This window comes from Euleptes europaea, chromosome 18 (assembly GCF_029931775.1).
Source record: "Euleptes europaea isolate rEulEur1 chromosome 18, rEulEur1.hap1, whole genome shotgun sequence".
Classification (NCBI taxonomy): Eukaryota; Metazoa; Chordata; class Lepidosauria; order Squamata; family Sphaerodactylidae; genus Euleptes; species Euleptes europaea.
The window spans coordinates 21,308,317-21,331,265 of NC_079329.1; the positions used below are offsets into that span (position 1 = coordinate 21,308,317).

A 22,949-nucleotide genomic window follows, 5' to 3' on the forward strand; every position below is an offset into this window, starting at 1 on the left:
GCAGGGGAAAGAGAACAGAGGCGGTGAGATCCAGTTGCCCACCAGCAGGCTGGGGGAACGGGTAGTTTATCACAGAGACAAGAGAAACCCTTCGCACGTGAACTGCTAAAGGGGGCGGCGAGAGGCATACAGCAGAGCCTGCGACCACTGGAGCCAAGAACCTTCCCCTCCCTTGCCCCTATTGCTGACTCCCAGCGTTGCTTCTCTGGGAGGCTACCTCATTCCCCCAAAAGTGACGTCAAGAGAGACACTCACCAAGAGGATGTCCAATGGGAATGGGGGGAGGAAAAAAGAGAGAAGAAATTATTGTGGGGGGGGTGAGGGAGTGAGAAAAGGTAAGGGTCATAAACCACCAGTGGGTTCTATCCACCCCACTACAACCCTTTCTGGCCCTCAGATGTGATCTCCAAGTTTTACCCTCCGAAATCTACCTCCATTTCTCTCAGGGTCTGCCGTCCATGGAGGAGAAGGAGGAGCGTGGGCTGGGGCAGATCCTGACAATAAGTTACATTTAACCAGGTAGGGTATCCCTTATCCGGACATCCCATATCCGGACTGATCCGAAAACCGGACCCTTCGAGCCAACTTGCAGGCAGATGCGTGCTGCTTGCTTTCCATGTTTCCTCTCAACTAAAAAAATATAATACAGTGTGCACTGTATCGTAGGTGGAGACTGAAAGCCTGCCGTTAGTTAGTTTGTTGTTGCTCTTGTTTAACAGCTGATACAGGTATTCTGGTGAGATAGTTATACCTTTGCTTTCTGATGGTTCAGTGTACACAAAATTATTTAAAAATATCGGTTGAGATTACATTCAGGCTATGTGTACAAAGTGTATATAAAACATAAAGGAATTTGGATCCCATCCCCAAGATATCTTATTATGTGCAAAAAATTCAAAAATATTCCAATATAAGGAGAGATCTGAAGTACGGACCACTTCTGGTCCCAAGCGGTCAGGATAAGGGATACTCAATCTGTATGTATAATAACAATAATTAATTATCTGCAATCACAGCCCAGAAAATATTGTATTGCATTTCTATGCTACATTTCCAAAACCCAAAAACCTTGCATTTCAATAATTGCTAACAAAACACATGAAATATAGATAAAATACTAATTAACCAAAAAAAAACAAAACAAAACCCAAAAACACAAAAAGCAGTGGAGCAGTATTTCTATACAAATACTTGGGGCAGTATTTCTATACAAATTACAATTCCTTATCCTTTCCAGCAACCCCTTTCTTGCTCCGGGCTTTTACCACACGAGCACACAATTTGGTCGCTTGTTTCAAGATGTGTGTGCGTGTGTGTGTACTAAAGCCGCATAACCTTCAAGGTATAGTGCCTTTGAATAAGGAACGGCGAAAGTAACAGAGAGAGCTGGAGATCCAGGGCTGATCCACCAGCCAAGTCACCCAAACGACCCCACCGTAGGCGGCTTCCGTTCAGTCCTCAATGGCACAGACAGTGACCAGCTTCCTCTCCTGGGCTCATGCCAGCGTCGTCTGGGGTCCAAGCCAAGCTTGGCGCCAGCCCGATCAGCAGCGAGTTGGGCCCAGGAGATTATGGGCGGACCTTGCTCAGGGTAAGAAAATACCCTGAACCCGCCCTGCACAACTCTCTCACTTACTATGCCAAACCCCCTGCACACACACGCACACACACACACACCAAGTGATGCAGGGATGCAAAAACTGGTCAGCACCTAAAATGACAGCACTACAATCATGAGGGAAGCTTTCAAAGTTGCTCAAAACTACAGGTTGACCCAAAAAAATCTAGAAATGCCAGCTATGGAAATTATTTTGGACAAATATACGGAGTGGATCCTCAGCAATAAATGAATGATGCGTGGCATCTCTATCCGAAGGAGGAAAGTCTACTGTGGAAGCACTCTTATATGAACTGGTGGAGGTCTGATAGGAAAGGCTGCAAAGAAACTCCCATCTGCAACCGTCATGACCCCTCTTGGTTTCTAAGCAATGGTTTCTCCTGCAATCAGGAAGTCTAGAAACTTAGCATGATAGCATTCTTCATGAATTTCCAAAATTCTGGTTTCCGAGCCACAATTTCCACAGGCGATTTCCTTGCTTTCTTGGCTCTGTGATTATTGTTTTCCATTTCCCGTCTACGCCAGAGCCAGACATTACAGAAGACGCACAACTGCTGCCCAAATAAACAGCCTCATCTTCCCCATCTCTCTCAGGTAATGTCTAGTAGTACCAAACGCATCATGTGACATTCCCATGCTCCATGTTCTCCTGCCCCTGCTCCACCTCATTGGCTGCCACTTGTAGGGGCGGGGAAACTCAGAGCATGATGACGTCACATCACCTCTTTTGTACTACTAAATATTACCAGGGAGACTAAGGTCGGTTATGCATGGATACTTTCACTCACATCCGCCCCCGGTCTGTCTCGGTTATTCCTTGGAGTTATGCATGAGTTTTCCGTCCATTAGAGATGACCTCACTGCCAGCCCTCACAAATCCTGGGACTTCCCGTTCCTCTGTTAACCTGAGTCTTCCATCTCCCCTGAGCTCAGCCCGCTTGAAATCCCCATGCATAAGGCAAAGCACGGGACACGGAAGAAAGAACTCTTGCAGAAAGAACTACAGCCAATTACAAAGCGTGTCAAGAGGCGGGGATTCAAATGCTTCATGCTTCCTGGGCATTCTTTCTGAGCAGAAGAGAGGCATTTAGAAACGAGGCTTGGGTTTCTCCTCCCCCCCATTCTTTTTACGGAGATCAGTCAGAAGCTTGGGTTTCTGGGAAGAGGGGAACTTCTAAGCAGTACAGCCAATTACAAAGCAGCAATTCAAGAGGCAGGGACTCCCAAGCTTCTTCTTTTGAGCTTAGAGACTGCTGGTGCGTAGCTTCACGAGAAGAAAGTGTGGGTCCAGTGAGCAACAAACCTCAGGTAAAACTCCCATGCACAAGCAACCTAAGACAAGGGGATGCTGGTTTTGGTGGTAGCCACGCGTCCTTTGTAAGGACTGCTTCCATCCCAGGATTCTTGTCTAACTGAACACTGCAAGAATTAGACCTCTGTGATACCATCCTGACTCTGCCACTCTCGTTCCTTCCCACTGTTCTCTCTCCCCTATGACCCCATATCCAGCCCGAACACGGCAAAATCTCATACCTTGGTGGCCTCATCCTTGACGGACCAGCGCCCCTTCTTTGAACGTCTTGCCACGCCAGAACTGCTGTAATGGTCCACGTGGGCCCCCACGGGCAGCGTCGGCACCTGGCAGTAACGCAGCTCCAGCACGCTGCCCGGCAGAGACCTCCGTGGAGCAGGAAAAACAAGATTGTGAGCAAGAGTGATCAGGTAGAACAGGAGAGGATCTATCTAGTATCAATCATCAATAGATCAACCAATATTTATTTTATTTCGATACAAAATCAGCTCCATGTAGCAAATAGCAATGGAATTAAGGCCAGATTAACAGTATTAATAATAAACAGAATTAATAGTGATAAATGTAAGAGATCTATCTAGTAATTTTTTTTATCCTTCCTCCAAGGAACTCAGGTGTGCAAGATTCTCTCTTCCCACATCTCGACAACCCTGTGAGACAGGTGAGGCGGAGAGATGGTGACGGACCCAAGGTCACCTGGCAAGTTTCATGGCAATGTGCTGGCTTAAGAACATGAGAACATAAGAAAGGCTATGCTGGATCAGACCAAGGTCCATCAAGTCCAGCAGTCTGTTCACACAGCGGCCAACCAGGTGCCTCTAGGAAGCCCACAAACAAGACGACTGCAGAAGCATTCTCCTGCTCATGTTCCACAGCACTTAATAGAATAGGCAGGCTCCTCTGATCCTGGAGAGAATAGGTATGCATCATGACTGGTATCCATTTTTACCAGTAGCCATGAATACCCCTCTCCTCCACTCCCCTCTTAAAGCCTTCCAAGTTGGCCAAGTTGACTTGAACAGGACTCTCCACAATCCTAGTCCAACACTTCAACCCCTATACCTAGCCCAACACTTCAGCTCCTACTAATCCTGCTCAGTTCTCAGCAAGCACAATCTGCTCCCATCACACTGAAAAAGCCATACAGGCATTCAAAATGGTGGGTAAAATTAAGCAGAATTTGCTGGATTCCTGACACACGAGCAGAGTGGGGAAAGGACTCCACAAGAAGCAAGGAACAGGGGCAGCTCGCATGACGGGGTGTTCTAAGAAGGGCACTGAATTTCTTCTACTATTTTCTTAGGAATTCCCATGCAAGAAGGGAAAGGAGATCCTAAACTCGTCATTCATTATTACGGGGTGGGTGAAGCTTTCTTACCGAGAGTAGGCAGAGACCGGGCGTCCACGGAGCTGGTCTATTTCCATTTGCATCCTCTCAATCTCGGCCAGCAGTTGCTCCTGGCATGCACGCGCAAAGGAGACTGTCAGTATCAGAGCCTAGATTTCAAAACTCTCTTCCCCTCATCATAACCCGTCGCCTGTTTTTAGAACCTTCCCTGCCTCTGCAAACTTCACCACCCTCGCCAAATTCAGAATAACCCTCTCTTTTGGATCCCCATCTGTCACCCCCACTCGTCTGCCCCCGGCCTCACCTTGTTCGCCAGCAGTTCATCCTGAACTTTCTTCATGTTGGCAATTTCCTCACTCAGCGTGTTCTTGCCGGGGAAGGAAAGAGAACAGCTGAATAAGAGCAAGACCACCCACGGGCCTTTTGACAGGGCACTCCTGAAAGCCTGCATGTTTGATTCTCCCTCCTTTCAAGCTCTCCCCCACTCCCCGCCCGCCCCGATGATCTCAAGCCAAACCTGCTTTCCTCCACTAATGGACCACGGCCACATTACAAGGCAGGCGAGCACAGAAAGAATATCCTATGGAGCTTCAAAAGATGCACCCAATCCAACCTTATGTTTGCTCTTCAGCAATGTTGGGTCTTATGAATAAAATTGACAATATCCCCCACTACTTCTATAATCTGGATACCCCTATCCTCCGTAGAGCATTCTCTCTTGCTAGGGTCAATGTTTTTCCATCAAGGATGCTGTATGGAAGGTACCACCAAATCCCAATACAGGAACGGATTTGTCCCTGTGGTTCCAACTCCCTGGATACAATTGAACATACACAGTTTGACTGTCCTCTATACGAAACATCCCGTGGGAAATGATTAAAAACTGATCTGTCTTCACACCCACTTTTCTCCAGCCAACAGGTAAGAAGAAGAAGAGTTGGTTTTTATATGCCGACTTTCTCTCCCACTTAAGGGAGAATCAAACCGGCTGACAATCACCTTCGCTTCCCCTCCCCACAACAACAGACACCCTGTGAGGTAGCTGGGGCTGAGAGAGCTCTAAGAAAGCTGTGACTAGCCCAAGGTCACCCAGCTGGTTTCTTGTGTAGGAATGGGCACTTCGTACGAGGCCCCCTTCTGTCTCTTCCTCCACCCCTCAGCTAGTGCATTTTTATCTTGGCTTCCCCAAAGAAATATGTGCTCACATACATGGTTCTCCCCCACTAACAGGCATGGGAGCAGCAGGTACACACATCCTCTGAAGGACATCTTTCCCCAATCCCTGACTCACTCCCATGTCCCTCAACATGCATAACCACACACACACACACCTACCTTCTCTTCCAGGGCCCCCATTCGCTCCTTGAGATGCAACTGGAGACGCTCATTTGATTCCGACAGAAGTTTGTCCACCGTCTCCGAGAGGCGCTTGTTGTGTTCGTCGTTCATTTTTTCCCTCTGGCGTGCCTGTTTTCCAAGGGAGGGAGCAGAAGATGGGAAAGGTCATACGGAAAGTCCTCTCTCCAGAGCCTTGACTTCCCTTGCTTGGCTTTCCCAGTCAGTACCTCCACATTCAGTTTCCTCCTTCCTATCTCCTCCTGCTACGCTCATTCCCACAATGCTTTACTGTCTTGATACACCCAACATCCTTCTGAAATAGAGTACCATGCTGCAGATGGGCAAACAGATGGCCCACAGACAGGCCCAAGCCACTCCTCTGTGGTTAAGCAAGGATTTGAACCTCAACCTCAAAGCCAAAGGCCTACCTTGCTAGCCAACAGATTGCACCTGCCACGTATCTTTTTTGGTTGTTCCCATCAGCTCACCCTTAAGGGAAGCTTCTCTCAAGAGAGAGAGAGGCAACAGGAGAGGCCCAGCTGCAGAAATCCATTCCCTCAAGCAATACCATCTCGCAGCCCTTCCCATCTCATCCTGGCACCCATCCTCATCTCCCATCATGCCCCTCACCCGCTGGAGCTCTTGGTTTTTCTCTTCCAACTGGGCCTCAAGTTGACGCAGGCGTTCCTCGAAATTCCCATGGCGCTCCTCCGCCTACAGAAGGGAATAAAAGAAAAGGTTAAGCCTGGCTGCCTTTTGTCTGACAGACTCTTGTATCAGTTGTGACCTCCCCCAGTTTCACCCGGCTTTAAAAGGGGGTTAGAGAGATCCACGGAGCAGAGGTCCAACAAGAGAGACAGAGTGGCATAGTGGTTAAGAGTGGCCTAATCTGGTGAACTGGGTTTGATTCCCCACTCCTCCACATGAAGCCTGCTGGGTAACCTTGGGCTAGCCACAGTTCTCTCAGCCCCACCTACCCCACAAGGTGCCTTTTGTGGGGAGAGGAAGAGAAGGCGATTGTAAGCCGCTTTGAGACTGCTTAAAGGTAGAGAAAAGCGGGGTATAAAAACCAAATCCTTCTTCTTCAACAATGGTTATTTAGCTATGGTGAGTAAAGGAAACTTCCCTATACTGAGGCTGCAAACCTCTGAATACCAGTGCTAGGAGGCAACATCAGTTGAAGGGCCTCAATCTCCATGCCTATTGCTGGACCTCCAGAGGAAGTGGTTGGTCGCTGTGTGAAACAGGATGCTAGACTGGATGATCCAGCAGGTTCTACTTACGTTCATCCCTATTTCTGACTTTGGTAGACATAGAATCATGGAAGGGACCCCCCAGGGTCATCTAGTCCAACCCCCTGCACAATGCAAGAAATTCACAACCATACCCCCGAGTGACCTCCACGCCCAGAAGATGGCAAAACAAACCCTTCGGGATCCCTGGCCAATCTGGCCTGGAGGAAAATTGCTTCCTGACCCCAAGTGGTGATCGGCATTTCCCTGGGCATGTAAAAAAGGGCCATGAGAGCCAAACACCGACGCGACCCTTCCTGCCCTCCCTCTCATGATCTGCCTAAGTTCACAGAATCAGAGTTGCTGTCAGATGCCCATCTAGCCTCTGCTTAAAAACCTCCAGGGAAGCAGAGCCCACCGCGTCCCACTTCTTCTGCCCTTATAAGGAGGAGCGAATCCCCTCCCCTTCTGCACAGCACCTTGTTGAGGGCAGCCACTCGCTGGGCCAGCTGGGCCTCTATCTCCGGCAAGGTCTCGGCCTTCTGCAGGGTCTGCTGAAGCTTCTGCTTGGCATCTTCCAACCAGTCTTGCAGCTGCCTGTTCTTCTCTTCGCTCTGCTCGGAGGGATAAAGGCCTGGTCAGGGAACAAACCTAGGCAGTGACCCCAATCTACCTCCCAACAGTGAACTGCAGTATGGGTACGGTTGCCAGCTCCAGGTTGGGAAATACCTGGATATTTTGGTGGTGGAGACTGAGTAGGGTGGGGTTTGGATAGAGAGGAGGGACTTCAATGCCATAGGGTCCAGTTCCAGAGCGGCCATTTTCTCCAGGTGAACTGATCTCTATCGGCTGGAGATCAGTTATAACAGCGGGAGATCTCCAGCTAGCACCTGGAGGTTTTATCTGGATTTCACATCCCTCCTTGCTTGGAATTTGCCTGGCAATCGCTTGGAACTAGCAGTCGGTCAGATTTGAAGACGAGTGGATGCAGAGCCGTGCCCCACGTCTGTGGACTCGGAGCAGCCAACTTCACCAACTGAACTGTTTCTTTCTTATGTTGGCTGGGCCAGCGTTTTCCTTTATGTCTGATGGACTGTAATCCAGCCTACTATGTTATGTTTATTGTGTAGATATTTTTGTCGTAATGAAGCATTAAGGTAGTTAGAAGAGAAGTGTTAGTGTTGTGAAATTTAATATATTCTTGTGGAATTTAATACACTGTCATTCTTTATAGCCAGCGTGCTGTTGTTTTGTATAGCAATAACACTGTTGCAGCATAGGTTTTTGTTTATTTCAGTACCTGGAGGTTGGCAAACCTAAGTATGGGGGGACTAGAAGCCGGGGGTAACACGGGTTCAGGGGGGGATAAGCCAGTCTTAATCTCCTGCGCAGCTATGGAGGATGATAGGATAAGCAGGATAAGCAGGAAGTAGACTTCCCAAGTCCACACAAGTGAAGATTACAAAACGAAGCTATGGGAAGAGCTGGCAGCTGACTGAGACAGTGCTAGACTAGAGACACCCCACTGGGGACCCTTGGTCATTTGCAGTTACATACTGGCATTGTGAGCATCGTGTAAGTTCTGGCACGATACCAGAAAGACAAGACACCAGCTAAGTTCATAGGGCGAAAACGCATGGTCGCTTTAGGCTCCTTTATTCCCTGTTTCAGCCAAGATTTAGCCAGGATCGAACGCTCGTTCGGCGAAAACGCATGCGTTTGATCCTGGCTGAATCCTGGCTGAAACAGGAAATAAAAGAGGCTAAAGCGACCATGCGTTTTTGCCCACAGAATCATAGAGTTGGAAGGGACCACCAGGGTCATCTAGTCCAACCCCCTGCACAATGCAGGAATTTCACAACTACCTCCCCCACACACCCCTAGCAACCTCTACTCCATGCCCAGAAGATGGCCAAGATGCCCTCCCTCTCATGAACTGCCTAAGGTCATAGAATCAGTCAACTGGCAAGGCTGAGGGGGGTGCTAGGAACAGCCATACGACAGCAGGGGGGTGCCGGGAGCCGTATAGCCGTATCTGTCTCTGCCGTATAGGACACCAGGAAGGGAAAGGCAGTCAGGAAACGGGGACTCACTTGTCTGTACAGGGATTCCTTACTGGCCAGCTCGTTCTCCAGTTTGTCGTTGACGTCGTGAAGAGATGTCGCCTCCCGCTGGGCACTCAGGTAGCGTTTCTCCAGCGTGGTGATGCGCTCCTCCATGTCCTCCCGCTGGGCTAGCGCCTACCACGAAAGAAGGGGACAATGAAGATGCGACATGGGGCAGGCCACGGATCTCACCCTCCTTCCCATGACCTTGAAACCCCAGAAACTCCAATGCATGTATTTGGTATTGTCTTTTGTATTTTTGGATTGTGTGAAATATTAAATAAAACATAATAAAATGGGGCGGGGGGACTCCAGCGCAGTTCCCTCATTTGCTAGCCATGGAAGGAAAGAAGATGTCGTGTGCCTCGCATGCACCTAAGATAGAGAGGGCTCAGCATGTGCGTGAGGGGATACTCTGCTGAGGTGGAAAGGGTCGCTGCACGAAAGGACCACCAGTTCCCATATGAACCAGCCCAGCCATTAAGGCCATCACTGGAAGCCCCTCTCTGGGGGTTCCAGCCTTCGGAGACAGGACAGGCGGCTAATAAGATTAGGCCCTTTTGCGCACTGGCACCTGATCTGTGGGACCTCCCCCTGCCCACCTGTTCATATGGCATGCACAACGGTGGCTTGGAAGAAACTGTTTCCCCCCCCTCTTTTGGCTTAATTGATTGACATATAGGGGGTAACATCTTCAGACGAAAGCAGGTACCATAGCAAGTTGTGCGTCATCTATTTTAATTTACCTGGATAATAATTTAGCAGTCTGTATTTTATTATGATGTTTTAATTGATATTTATATGTATGGTTGTGATTTTATTGTTCCCTGCCCTGAGCTTGGTTTGGGCTGGGGAGGGCAGGCTAGAAATATAATTAATAATAATAGTAACAACAACAACAACCTGGTGAAGAGAGTACTCCTGGCTTTCAATGACCTCCAGTGTGGTTTGCCTTATCTGCTGGAGTTTGTGTTACTATCTTACAGTTTTTATTATTGCAGGGTAAGTCCTTTAGGGAGGGAAGGCAGCACGGTATAGCCCGATCTGGTCAGGTCTCGGAAGCTAAGCAGGGTCAGTGCTTGGAAGGGAGGCCTCCAAGGAAGACTCTGCCAAGAAAGGCAATGGCAAACCACCTCTGCTTAATCGCTTGCCTGGAAAGCCTCTTCCTGGGGTTGCCATAAGTCAGCTGTGACTTGACGGCACTTTACTCACCCCCGTCCTCTTTAAAGCCTGTGGCCAGAGGGCAGAACGTAATATTGTAAACAGACAACTCAAATGTTTTCTTTGTGTTTTCCGCAAATCTATTTTCAGACCATTCCGTCGGATGACGTCAATACAAACTGAGGTTCCACACTTCTCCGAGAGAAGAATTTCCCTCTATTCAGTCTATTTACATAATTGGATGATCCTTTATCATAATGGGGTGACCAGGAAGCTAATTAGTAGACCCACACAGTTGATGATTAGGGAAAGGCATCTGTGTGGGGGGGGACTTTTTACCCTTTCCTCCCCTGCCTCTTCCACAATTTCAATAACCCTACTTAAACTGCTCCTACACAGAAATTACGGAAGAAGCCCAAGAGGAAAGGGTTAAATTTCTCTCACAAAGACCCTTCCTCGGTCTTTTAAGCAGCTACACAGAGCTGCTAATTAGCTTTGGGGGGGGGGACCCAAGCTACCTTAATCTCAAATCTTTCCCATCGCATTTCATTTCACCCTGGGTTACCTTTTCTAATGACCTTTCTGTACTGTCCTGCGTCTATCCTTCAGAAGCTGTCACAACAGGAAGGAGTGCGATTGTGGTGATCAATAAGATCTTAAAAGATAAGCCTGTTGGCGGGGAAATGGGAGTTTAGGCTTTTCCGTTACCTCCTTGAGGTCTCGCTGCAGTTTGGAGTTAATCTCCTCGGACTTGATGAGGTCCCGCTGGGCCGTGGCTAGCTCTTCCTCGAGCTCGGCCATCTGCCGGCACAGCATGGTCAGCCGTTCCTTCAGCTGGGACAGCTCCCCTCGCTGGCGCTCCAGGACCTCCTCGAGCTCCGATTCGCGACCACCGCGCCCCAAGTCAAGGGAGCCTGACCCGTTGGCCTGGAGAGGAAAGAGATTGTTATATACATCACCAGGGTTGCCAGTTCCGGGTTGGGAAATGCCTGGAGAATTTTGGGGGTGGAGCCAGAGGAGGGCGGGGTTTGGGGCGGGGAGGGACTTTAATGCCATCGAGTCCAATTGCCAAAACGGCCATTTTCTCCAGGGGAACTGATCTCTTTCGGCGGGAGATCAGCTGTAATAGCGGGAGATCTCCAGCTAGTACCTGGAGGTTGGCAACCTTATACATCACCCTTGCTCTCCTTCCCATGCACCTGACCCACACCCATGACGATGTGATCTTCTCCCACTTGCCCATAGAAACCACAAGCTTCTCTGTTTAATTGGATACCCCCCAATTCTACACAAAGTCTTCTGGGTTCTTCAGAACCGCCAACCGCAAAGCATGGAAACGGAGACACAACTAGGGTTGATTCTGTTCCAGCTTATAAACCTGATGGCTCGGTGAGGGTGGGTGGGTGAACTTCCTGAATCAAAGGGTGAGATTACATGTACTATATTTGGCGAGGGGATCAGCTTGCTAGGGTTCTCCACTCACCCCATTTTAGAAAGGTCAAGAAGCTTCCAAATGGAATCTCAGGGCCTCTGCCACCCCCTGCTTCCCCTCCAGTTTCCCCTCCCACACCACTTACACAAATCTGGGCATCTCCCTCTTTGCTAGGGTCGTCCAGGCCAGATCGACGTCGGGCCAGCTGCTCTCGAAGAGACAGAGACTGCAGACAAGAAGGGAAGCAAAAGAAAGGACGTTCCCAAATGTTTAAAATGAAAAAGTGCATTAAGGAACAAGAGAGGCAGGTGGCAATCGACTTTGGTCAAAATAGTTAATCCAGATGCCCTGGGAAACCTTTAGACTGTGGGATTTTACGACCATTATTGACTCTGGCCATTGGGCTCTATCAAAACATCTGTCAGCATAAGGCAGGGATGACCCCACGTTTCCTTTACTCCAGGAATCCCTCCTGACCACACCGAAGTTTATTTCAAGGTTCACAGGACCCGCATGAATTTAGAGCCACATTTTTTTTTCTATACTGAGGCGACCCACCAAGAACATCTGTGTCAGTCCAGCACCAATCCTACACACGTCACCCAGCAAATCATGCTCACCGCAGGCCCCTGTGCGCCACTTGTTGGTCTCAACCCCCCACCGATTAGAACTCACTGACCCGCACTGTTTGACTTCTTCAGTCTGGAGGAGGTTGAGGGGGGACATGATTGCTCTCTTTTATTTGAAAGGCTGTCCCTTAGAGGAGGGCAGGGAGCTGTTCCTATTGGCAGAAGAGGGCAGGACTAGCAATAATGGATTTAAATTATGAGTGGAAAGGTACCAGCTGGATATCAGGGGGGGGAATTATAGTAAGAGTAGTTCAGCAGTGGAATCGGCTGCCTAGGGAGGTGGTGAGCTCCCCCTCTCTGGCAGATTTGATTCCCCCCTCCTACACATGAGCGGTGGGCTCTAATCTGGTGAACGGGGTTGATTTCCCCACTCCACATAAAGCCAGCTGGGTGACCTTGGGCTAGTCACAGCTATCTTAGAGCTCTCTCACATGAACACATGAAGCTGCCTTATACTGAATCAGACCCCTGGTCCATCAAAGTCAGTATTGTCTACTCAGACCGGCAGCAGCTCTCCAGGGTCTCAGGCAGGGGTCTTTCACATCACCTACCTGCCTAGTCCCTTTAACTGGAGATGCCGGGGGATTGAACCTGGGACCTTCTGCATGCCAAGCAGATGCTCCACCACTGAGCCACGGCCCCTCTCAGCCCCACCTACCTCACAGGGTGTCTGTTGTGGGGAGGGGAAGGGGAGGCGATTGTAAGCTGGTTTGATTCTTCCTTCAGTGGTAGAGAAAGTCAGCATATAAAAGCCAACTCTTCTTCTTCAAGCAGCGGCTGGACAAACACTTGTCAGGGATGATTTAGGCTGATCCTGCATTGAGCAGGGGGGTTGGACTAGATGGCCTGCATGGCTCCTTCCAACTCTATGATTCTGATCTTCTTGTCTAAGGGTCGTGTGCATTCGCGCCTAGCTCCTACACAGCTGTACAGCTCTCAGGCACATGTACTATGATCGCAGAAAGAAGAGGAACGAGCTGCTTCATACCTCCTGATTGGACATTTCCAGCTCCTCCTCCAATACAGCAACCCGCTCCAATGCCACGCGCAGCCGCTCTCGAACCTGCCACATATCAGAGAGAGAGGAAGAGGAGTCAGCGTCGGCTGAGCAGTGCAGAAACAGCCAAGTTCTTTAGCCCCACAATCTCTGCTTCTGTGTGTGTGTGTTGGCAGGGTGGCACACGAGTTTGTTTGTTTAGCACAGAGTTTCCCAAACTTTTTGAGTCACGGAGCACTTTTCAGGAGAGAAATTCGTCATGGAGCACTAATTTTCACCTAGCATCTATATGCTAAACCGAATGACGGTAGTGTTTTTCTTTCCAATCTCTTCATGGAGCACTAGGAGAATTTCCATCTAGACATTAGGAAGAATTTTCTAACAGTTAGAGCGGTTCCTCAGTGGAACAGGCTTCCTTGGGAGGTGGTAAGCGCTCCTTCCCTGGAGGTTTTTAAGCAGAGGCTAGATGGCCATCTGTCAGCAATGCTGATTCTATGACCTTAAGCAGATAATGAGAGGGAGGGCATCTTGGCCATCTTCTGGGAATGGAGTAGGGGTCACTGGGGGAGTGTGGGGGAGGTAGTTGTGAATTTCCTGCATTGTGCAGGGGGTTGGACTAGATGACCCTGGAGGTTCCTTCCAACTCTATGATTCTATCAATGTTTCGCGGAGCACCAAGTGCTCCCTGGAGCACAGTTTGGGAACCTCTGGTTTAGCACAACCAAACCTGAGCCAGGTTTACCAATTTATTGAGGAAGCCCTGTATCCGCCTCACAAGTAATCCATCAATTATGTGAGGGTTCCTGATGCTGACTCTGCTTTCTCACAGGCTTCTAATTCCATGGGCTTGGATCCTAACCCACTGTTTTGCTGTGAGAAGGAAGGCGACGGTGCCCAATTGTCCTTCCCACTGCCACCTTGCCCTGCACGGCATTTTGTCTGTGTGGGTCCCACGATCCCCAAGCGTAGCCTTTCCCAGGGTCAGATGGGGCCCTTTCGCATCAGCAGAAAAGCGGGTCGGCATTGGGGTATCTCGGAACTTTTGTATCTGAGGCATCAGGCCTCTGGATTTTTTCTCTCTCAATTTTTTATTTTTTATGTTAAAACTTACGCATAACATTAACAAAAACAAATCAACATAACACAACATCACACATAGACATTATTTCAGTCATTACCAAATGTGCCTTTCAATTTATATCCACCATCCCTTAAAGTTATTCAAATCTATTATAAAAAGCATATTATCAATCAATCAAGTTTTATTTCAATACAATATCAGCTCTGAATAAAAATCAAAGTTAGGTTAAAATAATAAAATAAAATGATAAAAGTTGATGATTCTGGGAGGGATGATTTGAAGAAGAGGAGGAAAGATCTTCTATGGGGAAATGTTTTCAATTAGCCGTTTACGAATCCCACTAGACCGGAGGCAAAATTTGGCTACTTGAAAGGTTATCTCCCGAGAGGAGTCTGCTAAGAGAAGGGAAACTTTAGCTTCTTTTGATCTCCCAGGAAAGGATGACAATATGGGGAGAATGTACTGTGATCTTATGTCATTGTAGAAAGGACATGCAGCATATTAATTATATCCTACTTAATCCTGTGTTACATGAATTATTGTCTTCATAACTGAAATGTTAATTTATTAATATCCAAAGTGTAATTCCACTTGTTTAATCTCACAGCATACCTGTTAATTGCACCCTGTTTAAGCCTGTATTACATATATTGCAATTTTCTTAAATGTTAATTAATTAATAACTAAAATATATATTCGTTTGTATAATCTCACAACATACAATAAAGATTTTAAGAGAACTTATTGTTTGTGCCTTGCTTATATATCTTATACAACTATTTCTAACTATTTTAAGCTACGGTAATTATATTTTCCCGCTAGGCCTCAGGATTTTCATACCTCAAATCTGGCCCAGCTCCCCACTACCAAAGCAAAGTCCAGAATTGGCTCCTGTACCTTTCCCCCCCCCCCAACAGCAAAACACCTGGATGGTGAGAACACAGGTGAATTTAGGGACTTCAGTACCATGCGAGTTTTTCCTCCCAAAGGACCAAGATTTAGGACAAGTTCCTAACCCCGACTCTGGTCTTATCACCAGTCTTCCCACAACTTCCCTCACCTTCTCATCCAGGGCTTTGTGATGTTCAAAGAGCGACTTGAGGGCCTTCAGCACTTCGACTTCGCTGGAGACGCCCGCCGGCGACTGGGCCTGGCGCTTCACCACCGTCATGCGGAGGGAGCGTTCGTGTCGAGACACCAGGCATTCCAGATGTTCTAGAAGTAGCTGAGAGAGACAGACAAGACAAGGTGGCTCAGGGGTTGACCGAGAGATGGTAAAGCGGCGAGCCGCTGAAGGAGGAGATCAGGTAGCACAACTTCCACAACTCCTACAACACATGGCTTCCCCTGCTCTCTTCCAACTGGCTACCTGCACCATGCATCGCATTCTGAGGGATGCACAAGCAGGCACAAGAGAAAAAGTTATTTGCCAACTCGTACAAAGGCAGGCTTCGGTTTGCCAGGCCATGTCTGGCAACTGCCAAGAGCTTGGAGGGCAGGGACGCCAGGGGGCAGGGAGCATCAGCATTGAGTGTGCTGTGGCATCACTCCTGGGAAAAACCAGAAGTGACATCACATCATTTCTGGGTTTTCCCCAAAAGTGATGTCATGTTGCATGGGATGCTGGCTTAATTTTTTTTTTTAATTCTGCTACCCCTTAGAGTGGTGGCAGGTGACAAAGGTTGCCAGTGGGAGGACGTCCACCAGAGCATACCTACCAACCCTAGGTGGCTCTATTAGGAAAATAGGGAAGAAAGGACCTCTCCCACTATAGAAGGGGGGGCGGAAATCTCGAGGAACATTAAAATAACAAATCACTAATGAAATCTAATGAACACAACATGACACAAAATAATGAATATACACATCATAAACATGTGTTTATGAAATACAGCAAAGAGTGACAGAAGATACTGCTTTCCTACCACAGAGGATGCATAGGTCCGCTAAGGTGCTCTAGCAGGAGACAGGTAGACCAAATGAATCTTTCAGACATAAAGAATCCCAAAGGACAGGAAAGACATCAAGAGTGCAGTCCTAAGCAGAGTTACTCCTTTCTATGTCCATTGACTTACAATGGACTTAGAAGAGTGTAACTCTGCTTAAGGCACCACTGTGAGTCACACACAAGCATGTGTCTCTCATCAAGGGACTCTAGTTTCAGACGTGTGCGCTTTTATGGGCAGGGGATTGAGCTTCAAGACATTGAAGGGTTTCTTATGGATTGACTTAAGGATCCTGAGCATGAGGAGAGGTGGACAGGCTATGTGGTGTAGTGGTTAGACTAGAATCTCAGAGACCCAGATTCAAATGCCCACTCTGCTACGGAGCTTGCTGGGTGACCTTGGGTAAGTTGCAGTACACTCCGCCTAACCTGTCCTTTCCTTTTTATTTCAAGCTCATCCGACCAAAGACCTTGAGCGCAACATGCATAAGACAAAAACAAAATTTACAACACCATAGAATGTTAAAATATTTTAAAGATACATAAGATCAAAACAAAATTCACAATATCATAGAGTGATAGAATGTTATAAACAATATGGCTTCAAAATCTTGGAATTCGTAAATTATTTTAAAATTACTAATATAAGAATAGATAAATATCTTTATAGGGAGCAATATAGACAGTACATTGATCATATTTCTGTTTAGCACATGATTTAACTTTATCGTGACTTTAAAGACAAGACTATTGCCAAATATTTGGCGACACCTCTAGTTATTTCTGGGTTCGTGTCTCCCATCAGTAAGGAAACCACCCAGGGGTCAGCAGGAAGATGATGTTTTGACAGGATAGGAGCAATCCAGAGGGCCCTGGGTACAGACCATTGATCACAAAGTAATAGAAGGTTGTCTCAATTGCTCCTGATGCCGCCTAACCTATCTCAAGGGGTTGTTGTGAAGATAAAATAGAAGAAGGGGAGAATGCCGTAAGCCAGTTTGGGCCCTCGTTGGGGGGAAAAAGTGGGGAATAAATGAAGGAAGTATATAAATATACACTCAGAAGTGCGGTAGCACTTATTAGAAATCATGCTTAGGTTCGTAGCCCAAAAGTCCAAATTAGATCTTTAATTGTTTCCATGGCACCACTGAAGTGTGCAGAGTGAATTAAAAATTGGCTCATTACCACAACTCCAGGAAGGTCAGAGAACAGAAACCTAAAGATAGCAACACAGAGAGATTTATGGCTGAACTACGACCAAAACCCAAGTCTGACATCAGCTCGTATCCTCTGGATAAGGGCTTGTTGGCGGATTAGCCCGGGGATGTGTTTTCAAAGCCAAAACTAAGCCCTGGCAAGCGTGAAGTAAGGCATTCCTACATTTGCACTGGTGTCCTCTGCTTCGGGGAAAATTTGTTCTCTCAGTCTCTGCAAGCATATTTTTCCAGGAATTATTGCTGAGGTTTCATCCTAGAACAGAGCCTAGTATCCTACAGGCTGGTTATCAAGAAGAAGAAGAAGAGTGTTTTTTATGTCAACTTTCTCTACCACTTAAGGGAGACTCAAACCGGCTTACAATCACTTTCCCTTCCCCGCAACAGACACCCGGTGAGGTAGGTGGGGCTGAGAGAGCTGTGACTAGCCCAAGGTCACCCAGCTGGCTTCGGGTGTAGGAGTGGGGAAACAAATCCAGTTCACCAGATTAGCCTCCGACACATGTGGAGGAGAGGGGAATCAAACCCGCTCCAAACCACTGCTCTTAACCACTCAGTTCACAGCTAAAACGCCAGAACAACCATCAGCTCGGCATATTAACATTTCAAAATCTGATCGATTAATCAGAGGGGACACCTTTTTTTAGTCAACTGGACTATTCTTTATTTCATCAGTTTAACATTGATCGACAAAATGTTGCTGCACTCATTAAAACTTTAAATGCCGTTATCTTGCAAGCAGAGAGGAGAGTTAACTCTACGGGGCCCTTGTCCTGCTCACCCGTGTATTGTTACGTTCAGCCTTCAGTTCGGAGATCTCCTCCTCGCGCTCGGACAGTTGCTCCCGGCACAAGTTCAGCTCCTTCGTCAGGGCAGCAAATTCCTAAAGGAGAGGACAGACGTTTGTGATGGGGACACTCAAAAGGTTCTTTCCCCTGCCATGTTGATGCTCTTAACGGCATATCAAAGTCACTGACACCCCCCACGTGCAAGCCGGCAAACTTCTGCATTTTCAAAGGCAAAACCGAGCAGATATGTGCTTTCCCCAGGGGTAAGGGTTGCAGGCAGGGGTGAAAATAAGTGGGCATGGGCCGGTATGGAGAACTGGAAAAACAGTGCGTAAAGGGGGGGGGGGGAACATGGCCTTTTCAGCAGCATCATGTGAAACTAAACTTTGGCGGCAGTGAAATCTCCATTTGGGACAATATGAGGTCCATCCACTAGATGGAAACAGAGTGCCACTTGGATAAGTGGTTTATGTGCAGGTTGAAGGTTGGCTTACTCTTATTTAGAAAATTTGTACCCTGCTTTTCCATTCAAGAAAGCACAAAGCAGCTTATAATTTTTTTCCAAGATCTTTTAGACTTCCCAGGATCTACTTTTAATCCCAACCTGCTATGCAACGTAAACTTTTAATTTTTCAATCATGGATATTGTTAAGGTAAAATAGAGCGGCCACCAAGATTTAAGTTAATTCATGCCATCGTACTCCCTATTACTATGTATGGGTGTGAAAGCTGGACAATGGAGAAAGCTGATAGGAAGAACGTAGATTCCTTTGAAATGTAGTGTTGGAGGAGAGTGTTACAGATACCCTGGACTGCCAGAAGAAGAAAAAATCAGTGGGTTATAGATCAAATCAAGCCTGAACTGACCCTAGAAGCTAAAATGAGGCTATCATATTTTGGTCACATTATGAGAAGGCAAGAGTCACTAGAAAAGAAAGTCATGCTAGGAAAAGTTGAGGGCAGCAGGAAAAAAGGAAGACTCAACAAGAGATGGATTGATTCAATTTCACAGCCCTCAATTTGCAAGACCTGAGCAAGGCTGTCAAAGATAGGATATTTTGGAGGACTTTGATTCACAGGGTCGCCATGAGTCGGAAGTGACTTGATGACACTTAACACACACACACAAAATAGAGTGGGGTTTTTTTCCTCTGTCAACCTTTCTCCTCCCGTTTCTCTCCCCTATTCCAAAAGGAGATTTTTATGATGCTAATATCCATCAGGAGGAAAAGCGGCATGGTATAGCTCAATCTCAGCAGATCTCAGAAGCCAGGCAGGGTCAGTGCTTGGATGGGAGACCACCAATAAAGATCTGCAAAGGAAGGCAATGGCAAACCACCTCTGCTTCTCACTTGCCTTAAAAGCCCCCTGCTGAGGTTGCCATGATCCATCAGTTGAACAGCCCAGAACATTGTGCTATGACAATTAACATTTCAATAGTACTTATACACACATTAGAGTTGAACGATAACATGTGTGTGCGTGTTAAGTGCCGTGAAGTCGCTTCCGACTCATGGCGACCCTATGAATGAAAGTCCTCCAAAATGTCCTATCTTTGATAGTCTTGCTCAGATCTTGCAAATTGAAGGCTGTGGCTTCCTTTATTGAGTCAATCCATCTCTTGTTGGGTCTGCCTCTTTTCCTGCTGCCCTCAACTTTTCCTAGCATGACTGTCTTTTCCAGTGACTCTTGTCGTCTCATGACGTGACCAAAATACGATAGCCTCAGTTTAGTCATTTTAGCTTCTAGGGTCAGTTCAAGCTTGATTTGATCTATAACCCACGATAACATAGCAAGTCCCAAATAGAAACAAGAGATCCAGATACACTGGAAAGTTCGATACAAAGAAAACCAAGTACAGGTTGAGTATCCCTTATCTGGACTGCTTGGGACCAGAAGTGGTCAGCATTTCAGTTCTTTCCGTATATTGGAATATATTGGAATGTTTGCATATACATAATATCTTGGGGATGGGGCCCAAATTCACTTATGTTTTATATACACTTTATAAACATGGCTTGAGTGAAATTTTAAACAACATTTTAAATAATTTTGTGTACATTGAACCACCAGAAAGCAAAGGTGTAGCTTAGGGTTGCCAGGTCCCTCTTCGCCACCGGCGGGAGGTTTTTGGGGCAGAGCCTGAGGAGGGAGGGGAGGGACTTCAATGCCACAGAGACCAATTGCCAAAACGGCCATTTTCTCCAGGTGAACGGATCTCTATCGGCTGGAGATCAGTTGTAATAGCAGATCTCCAGCTAGTACCTGGAAGTTTGCGACCCTAGTGTAACTCTCACAAGAATACCTGTATCAGCTGTTAAACAAGAGCAACAACAAACAAACTTACAGTTGCCACCTACAATGCAGTGTACACTATATTTATTTTTTTTAGGTGAGAAGAAACACTGGAAGCAGGCAACATGGATCTGCCTGAATGCCAGCTTGATGGGTCGGTTTTTGGATCAGTATGGATATGGGATGTCCGGATAAGGGATACTCTACCAGTAGTTATCTCTTATTACATCAACTTTATCATAAAATCAGGGTTGAAAAGAGCCCAACCGATCACAGAGTCCAATTCACTGTATTAACAATGTATGTCTCAATACTATCTCAAAATATGCCTTGTGGGTACCTGTCCAGGTTTTTCCTTGAAAATCCTTAGGATGATGGTTCTAGAGGCATCTTAGGCAACTGGTTGCTTATGCCACTAAGTCAATAAATCAATCATGTTTTATTTCGATACAATATCAGCATTGAATAAAAATCAAAGTTAGGTTAAAATAATAAAATAAAATAATAAAAGTTGACGATTCTGGGAGGAATGATTAGAAGAAGAGGAGGAAAGATCTCCTATGGGGAAAGGTTTTCAATCAGCCGGTTACGAATCCCACTAGACCGGAGGCAAAATTTGGCTGCTTGAATGGTTATCTCCCGAGAGGAGTCTGCTAAGAGAAGGGAAACTTTAGCTTCTTCCCATCTCCCAGGAAAGGATGACAATACGGGGAGAATGTACTGCGATCATATGTCGTTGTAGAAGGGACATCACAGCAGAACATGTTCTATTGTTTCCACTTTCTCTGTTTTGCATGGGCATAGTCGTCGATGAAAGGGAGTACGGAAATACCTGCCTCCCAGGAGAGCTGAGGGTAAGGCGCTGAAACGTGCCAAGAGTAAAGGCCCTTCGATATTTGGATACTTCCAGGAATCCAAGGTAGTCTGCAGGGTGGAAGTCCTCTTAGGCTGTGTAAAAGGTAGCTTAACAAAGGACTCTGTGGATTTTTCCTGCCACAGGGTGAGACCACGTTCCTCCCGTTTTCACAATGCATTTAACAGACATACCGACCGATAATTTCCACGCATGTATGAACACAGACACACATAGTTCAGGCAGGCTGTCCGCTCTTCCGTTAAACACCGCTTGTTATTACATTCAATTGAACATTTATGCAATGCCTTTTAAAAAAAAACCCTTTAAAAAGGTGGAATAACTGCCTGGGGGCGGTGTGTGCGGTGACATCACAGGTGTCAGTCAATCCGTACTGTACTCCGCCAACTTCTGCAAACGAGCCGAACCTGTTTTTCCCGAGCTGGATCCTGGAGTGATGGTTGTCTGTCTGATGGGTGAATACCTTCTACTAGCATCCCCACTGCTCAAATCATGTATGTCAGCATGCTTCCTTACACTTCAGAATGCTAACGTTTCAACCTAGAGAACTCCCTTCATCTTAAACCTACAGCTTGTCGCTCTACCCCCAGGATACATGCAGAAAACGTCAATCGCGAACGGCATTTACATGTAAAATTAGGCAACTGTCTCCTGTAAAAGAACAGTTCAGAAGAGTCAGAAGGATCTGTCCTATGGACAAGCAGTAAGGAGAGCAAATCAGTCCTCACCGCAGGAGATAAACAAAGCTTCTTCTCCTAATTTCCAACATCCATTATTTTTAGAATAGGGCAGAAGGAGTGATAGAAAAGCACATCAAATTCTCTACCACTACCCCTTCTCTCAGTCAAAGTTTAATCTTTATCCAAGTCTGAACGTGCCCAGCTCCTTTAGGCTTTATTCATAAAGATTTCTTTTCAAGACTTGTATAACGCTCCGAAGGGTGAAGCCAGGTAGACCTTTCTCCCTTACCTGTAGGGTTGCCAACCTCCAGGTACTAGCTGGAGATCTCCTGCTATTACAACGGATCTCCAGCCGACAGAGATCAGTTTACCTGGAGGAAACGGCTGCTTTGGCAATTGGTCTCTCTGGCATTGAAGTCCCTCCCCTCCCCAAACCCCGCCCTCCTCGGGCTCCGCCCCAAAAACCTCCTGCCGGTGGCAAAGAGGGACCAGGCAACCCTATAAAGGAGTCCTTCTGCAGTCTTAACACTCCTTTAAAAGATGTCTACCACATGTGCTAGACCGTTTTCCTGCTTATGACGTACATCAAAAACTACTGCTTAAGCAACTTGCTCTTCTAATTCCTTCTTTGCTTGTCTTTCTAAAATGTATATTTTGATTCGCTGGAGCATGTGCACTCCTTTCTTTTCTTCATTTGGCTTTTTAAAGGAAATCTTCTTGCCTTCTCTAGCTTCTGCTGTTTAACCACACTGACATCCTTCAGGGCTTGCTTGTACTTTTTTTCCTAATCTGTGTTGGTTTTAAACAACTTCCAAGCTTCCTGGAGAGATATGAGGCCTCTCCAAATTGTACTTCCAGCTTCTTTTGAACCGATTCACTCTTGAGAAATGGCTGCTTTTG

The 22,949-nt window shown here is 46.9% G+C and overlaps 1 protein-coding gene across 10 annotated transcripts in view; it reads right to left on the reverse strand.

Annotated features, from left to right (window-relative positions):
• The window catches only part of PPFIA3 (PTPRF interacting protein alpha 3), a 58,296-nt gene that overhangs the window by 24,326 nt on the left and 11,021 nt on the right, over positions 1-22,949 (reverse strand). For 6 of the 10 annotated variants that reach the window (XM_056863118.1, XM_056863117.1, XM_056863116.1 and 3 more), the window contains exons 2-13: positions 18,194-18,295; positions 15,314-15,478; positions 13,164-13,238; positions 11,692-11,772; positions 10,823-11,041; positions 8,942-9,088; positions 7,328-7,462; positions 6,247-6,330; positions 5,614-5,745; positions 4,583-4,645; positions 4,309-4,388; positions 3,152-3,296 (exon numbers count right to left, since the gene is read on the reverse strand). In XM_056863118.1, coding sequence (XP_056719096.1) covers positions 3,152-3,296; positions 4,309-4,388; positions 4,583-4,645; positions 5,614-5,745; positions 6,247-6,330; positions 7,328-7,462; positions 8,942-9,088; positions 10,823-11,041; positions 11,692-11,772; positions 13,164-13,238; positions 15,314-15,478; positions 18,194-18,295 — 1,428 coding nt within the window. The remainder of the gene's footprint in view (positions 1-3,151; positions 3,297-4,308; positions 4,389-4,582; positions 4,646-5,613; positions 5,746-6,246; positions 6,331-7,327; positions 7,463-8,941; positions 9,089-10,822; positions 11,042-11,691; positions 11,773-13,163; positions 13,239-15,313; positions 15,479-18,193; positions 18,296-22,949) is intronic. The other 4 variants (XM_056863124.1, XM_056863122.1, XM_056863123.1 and 1 more) reach the window with 2 other exon arrangements.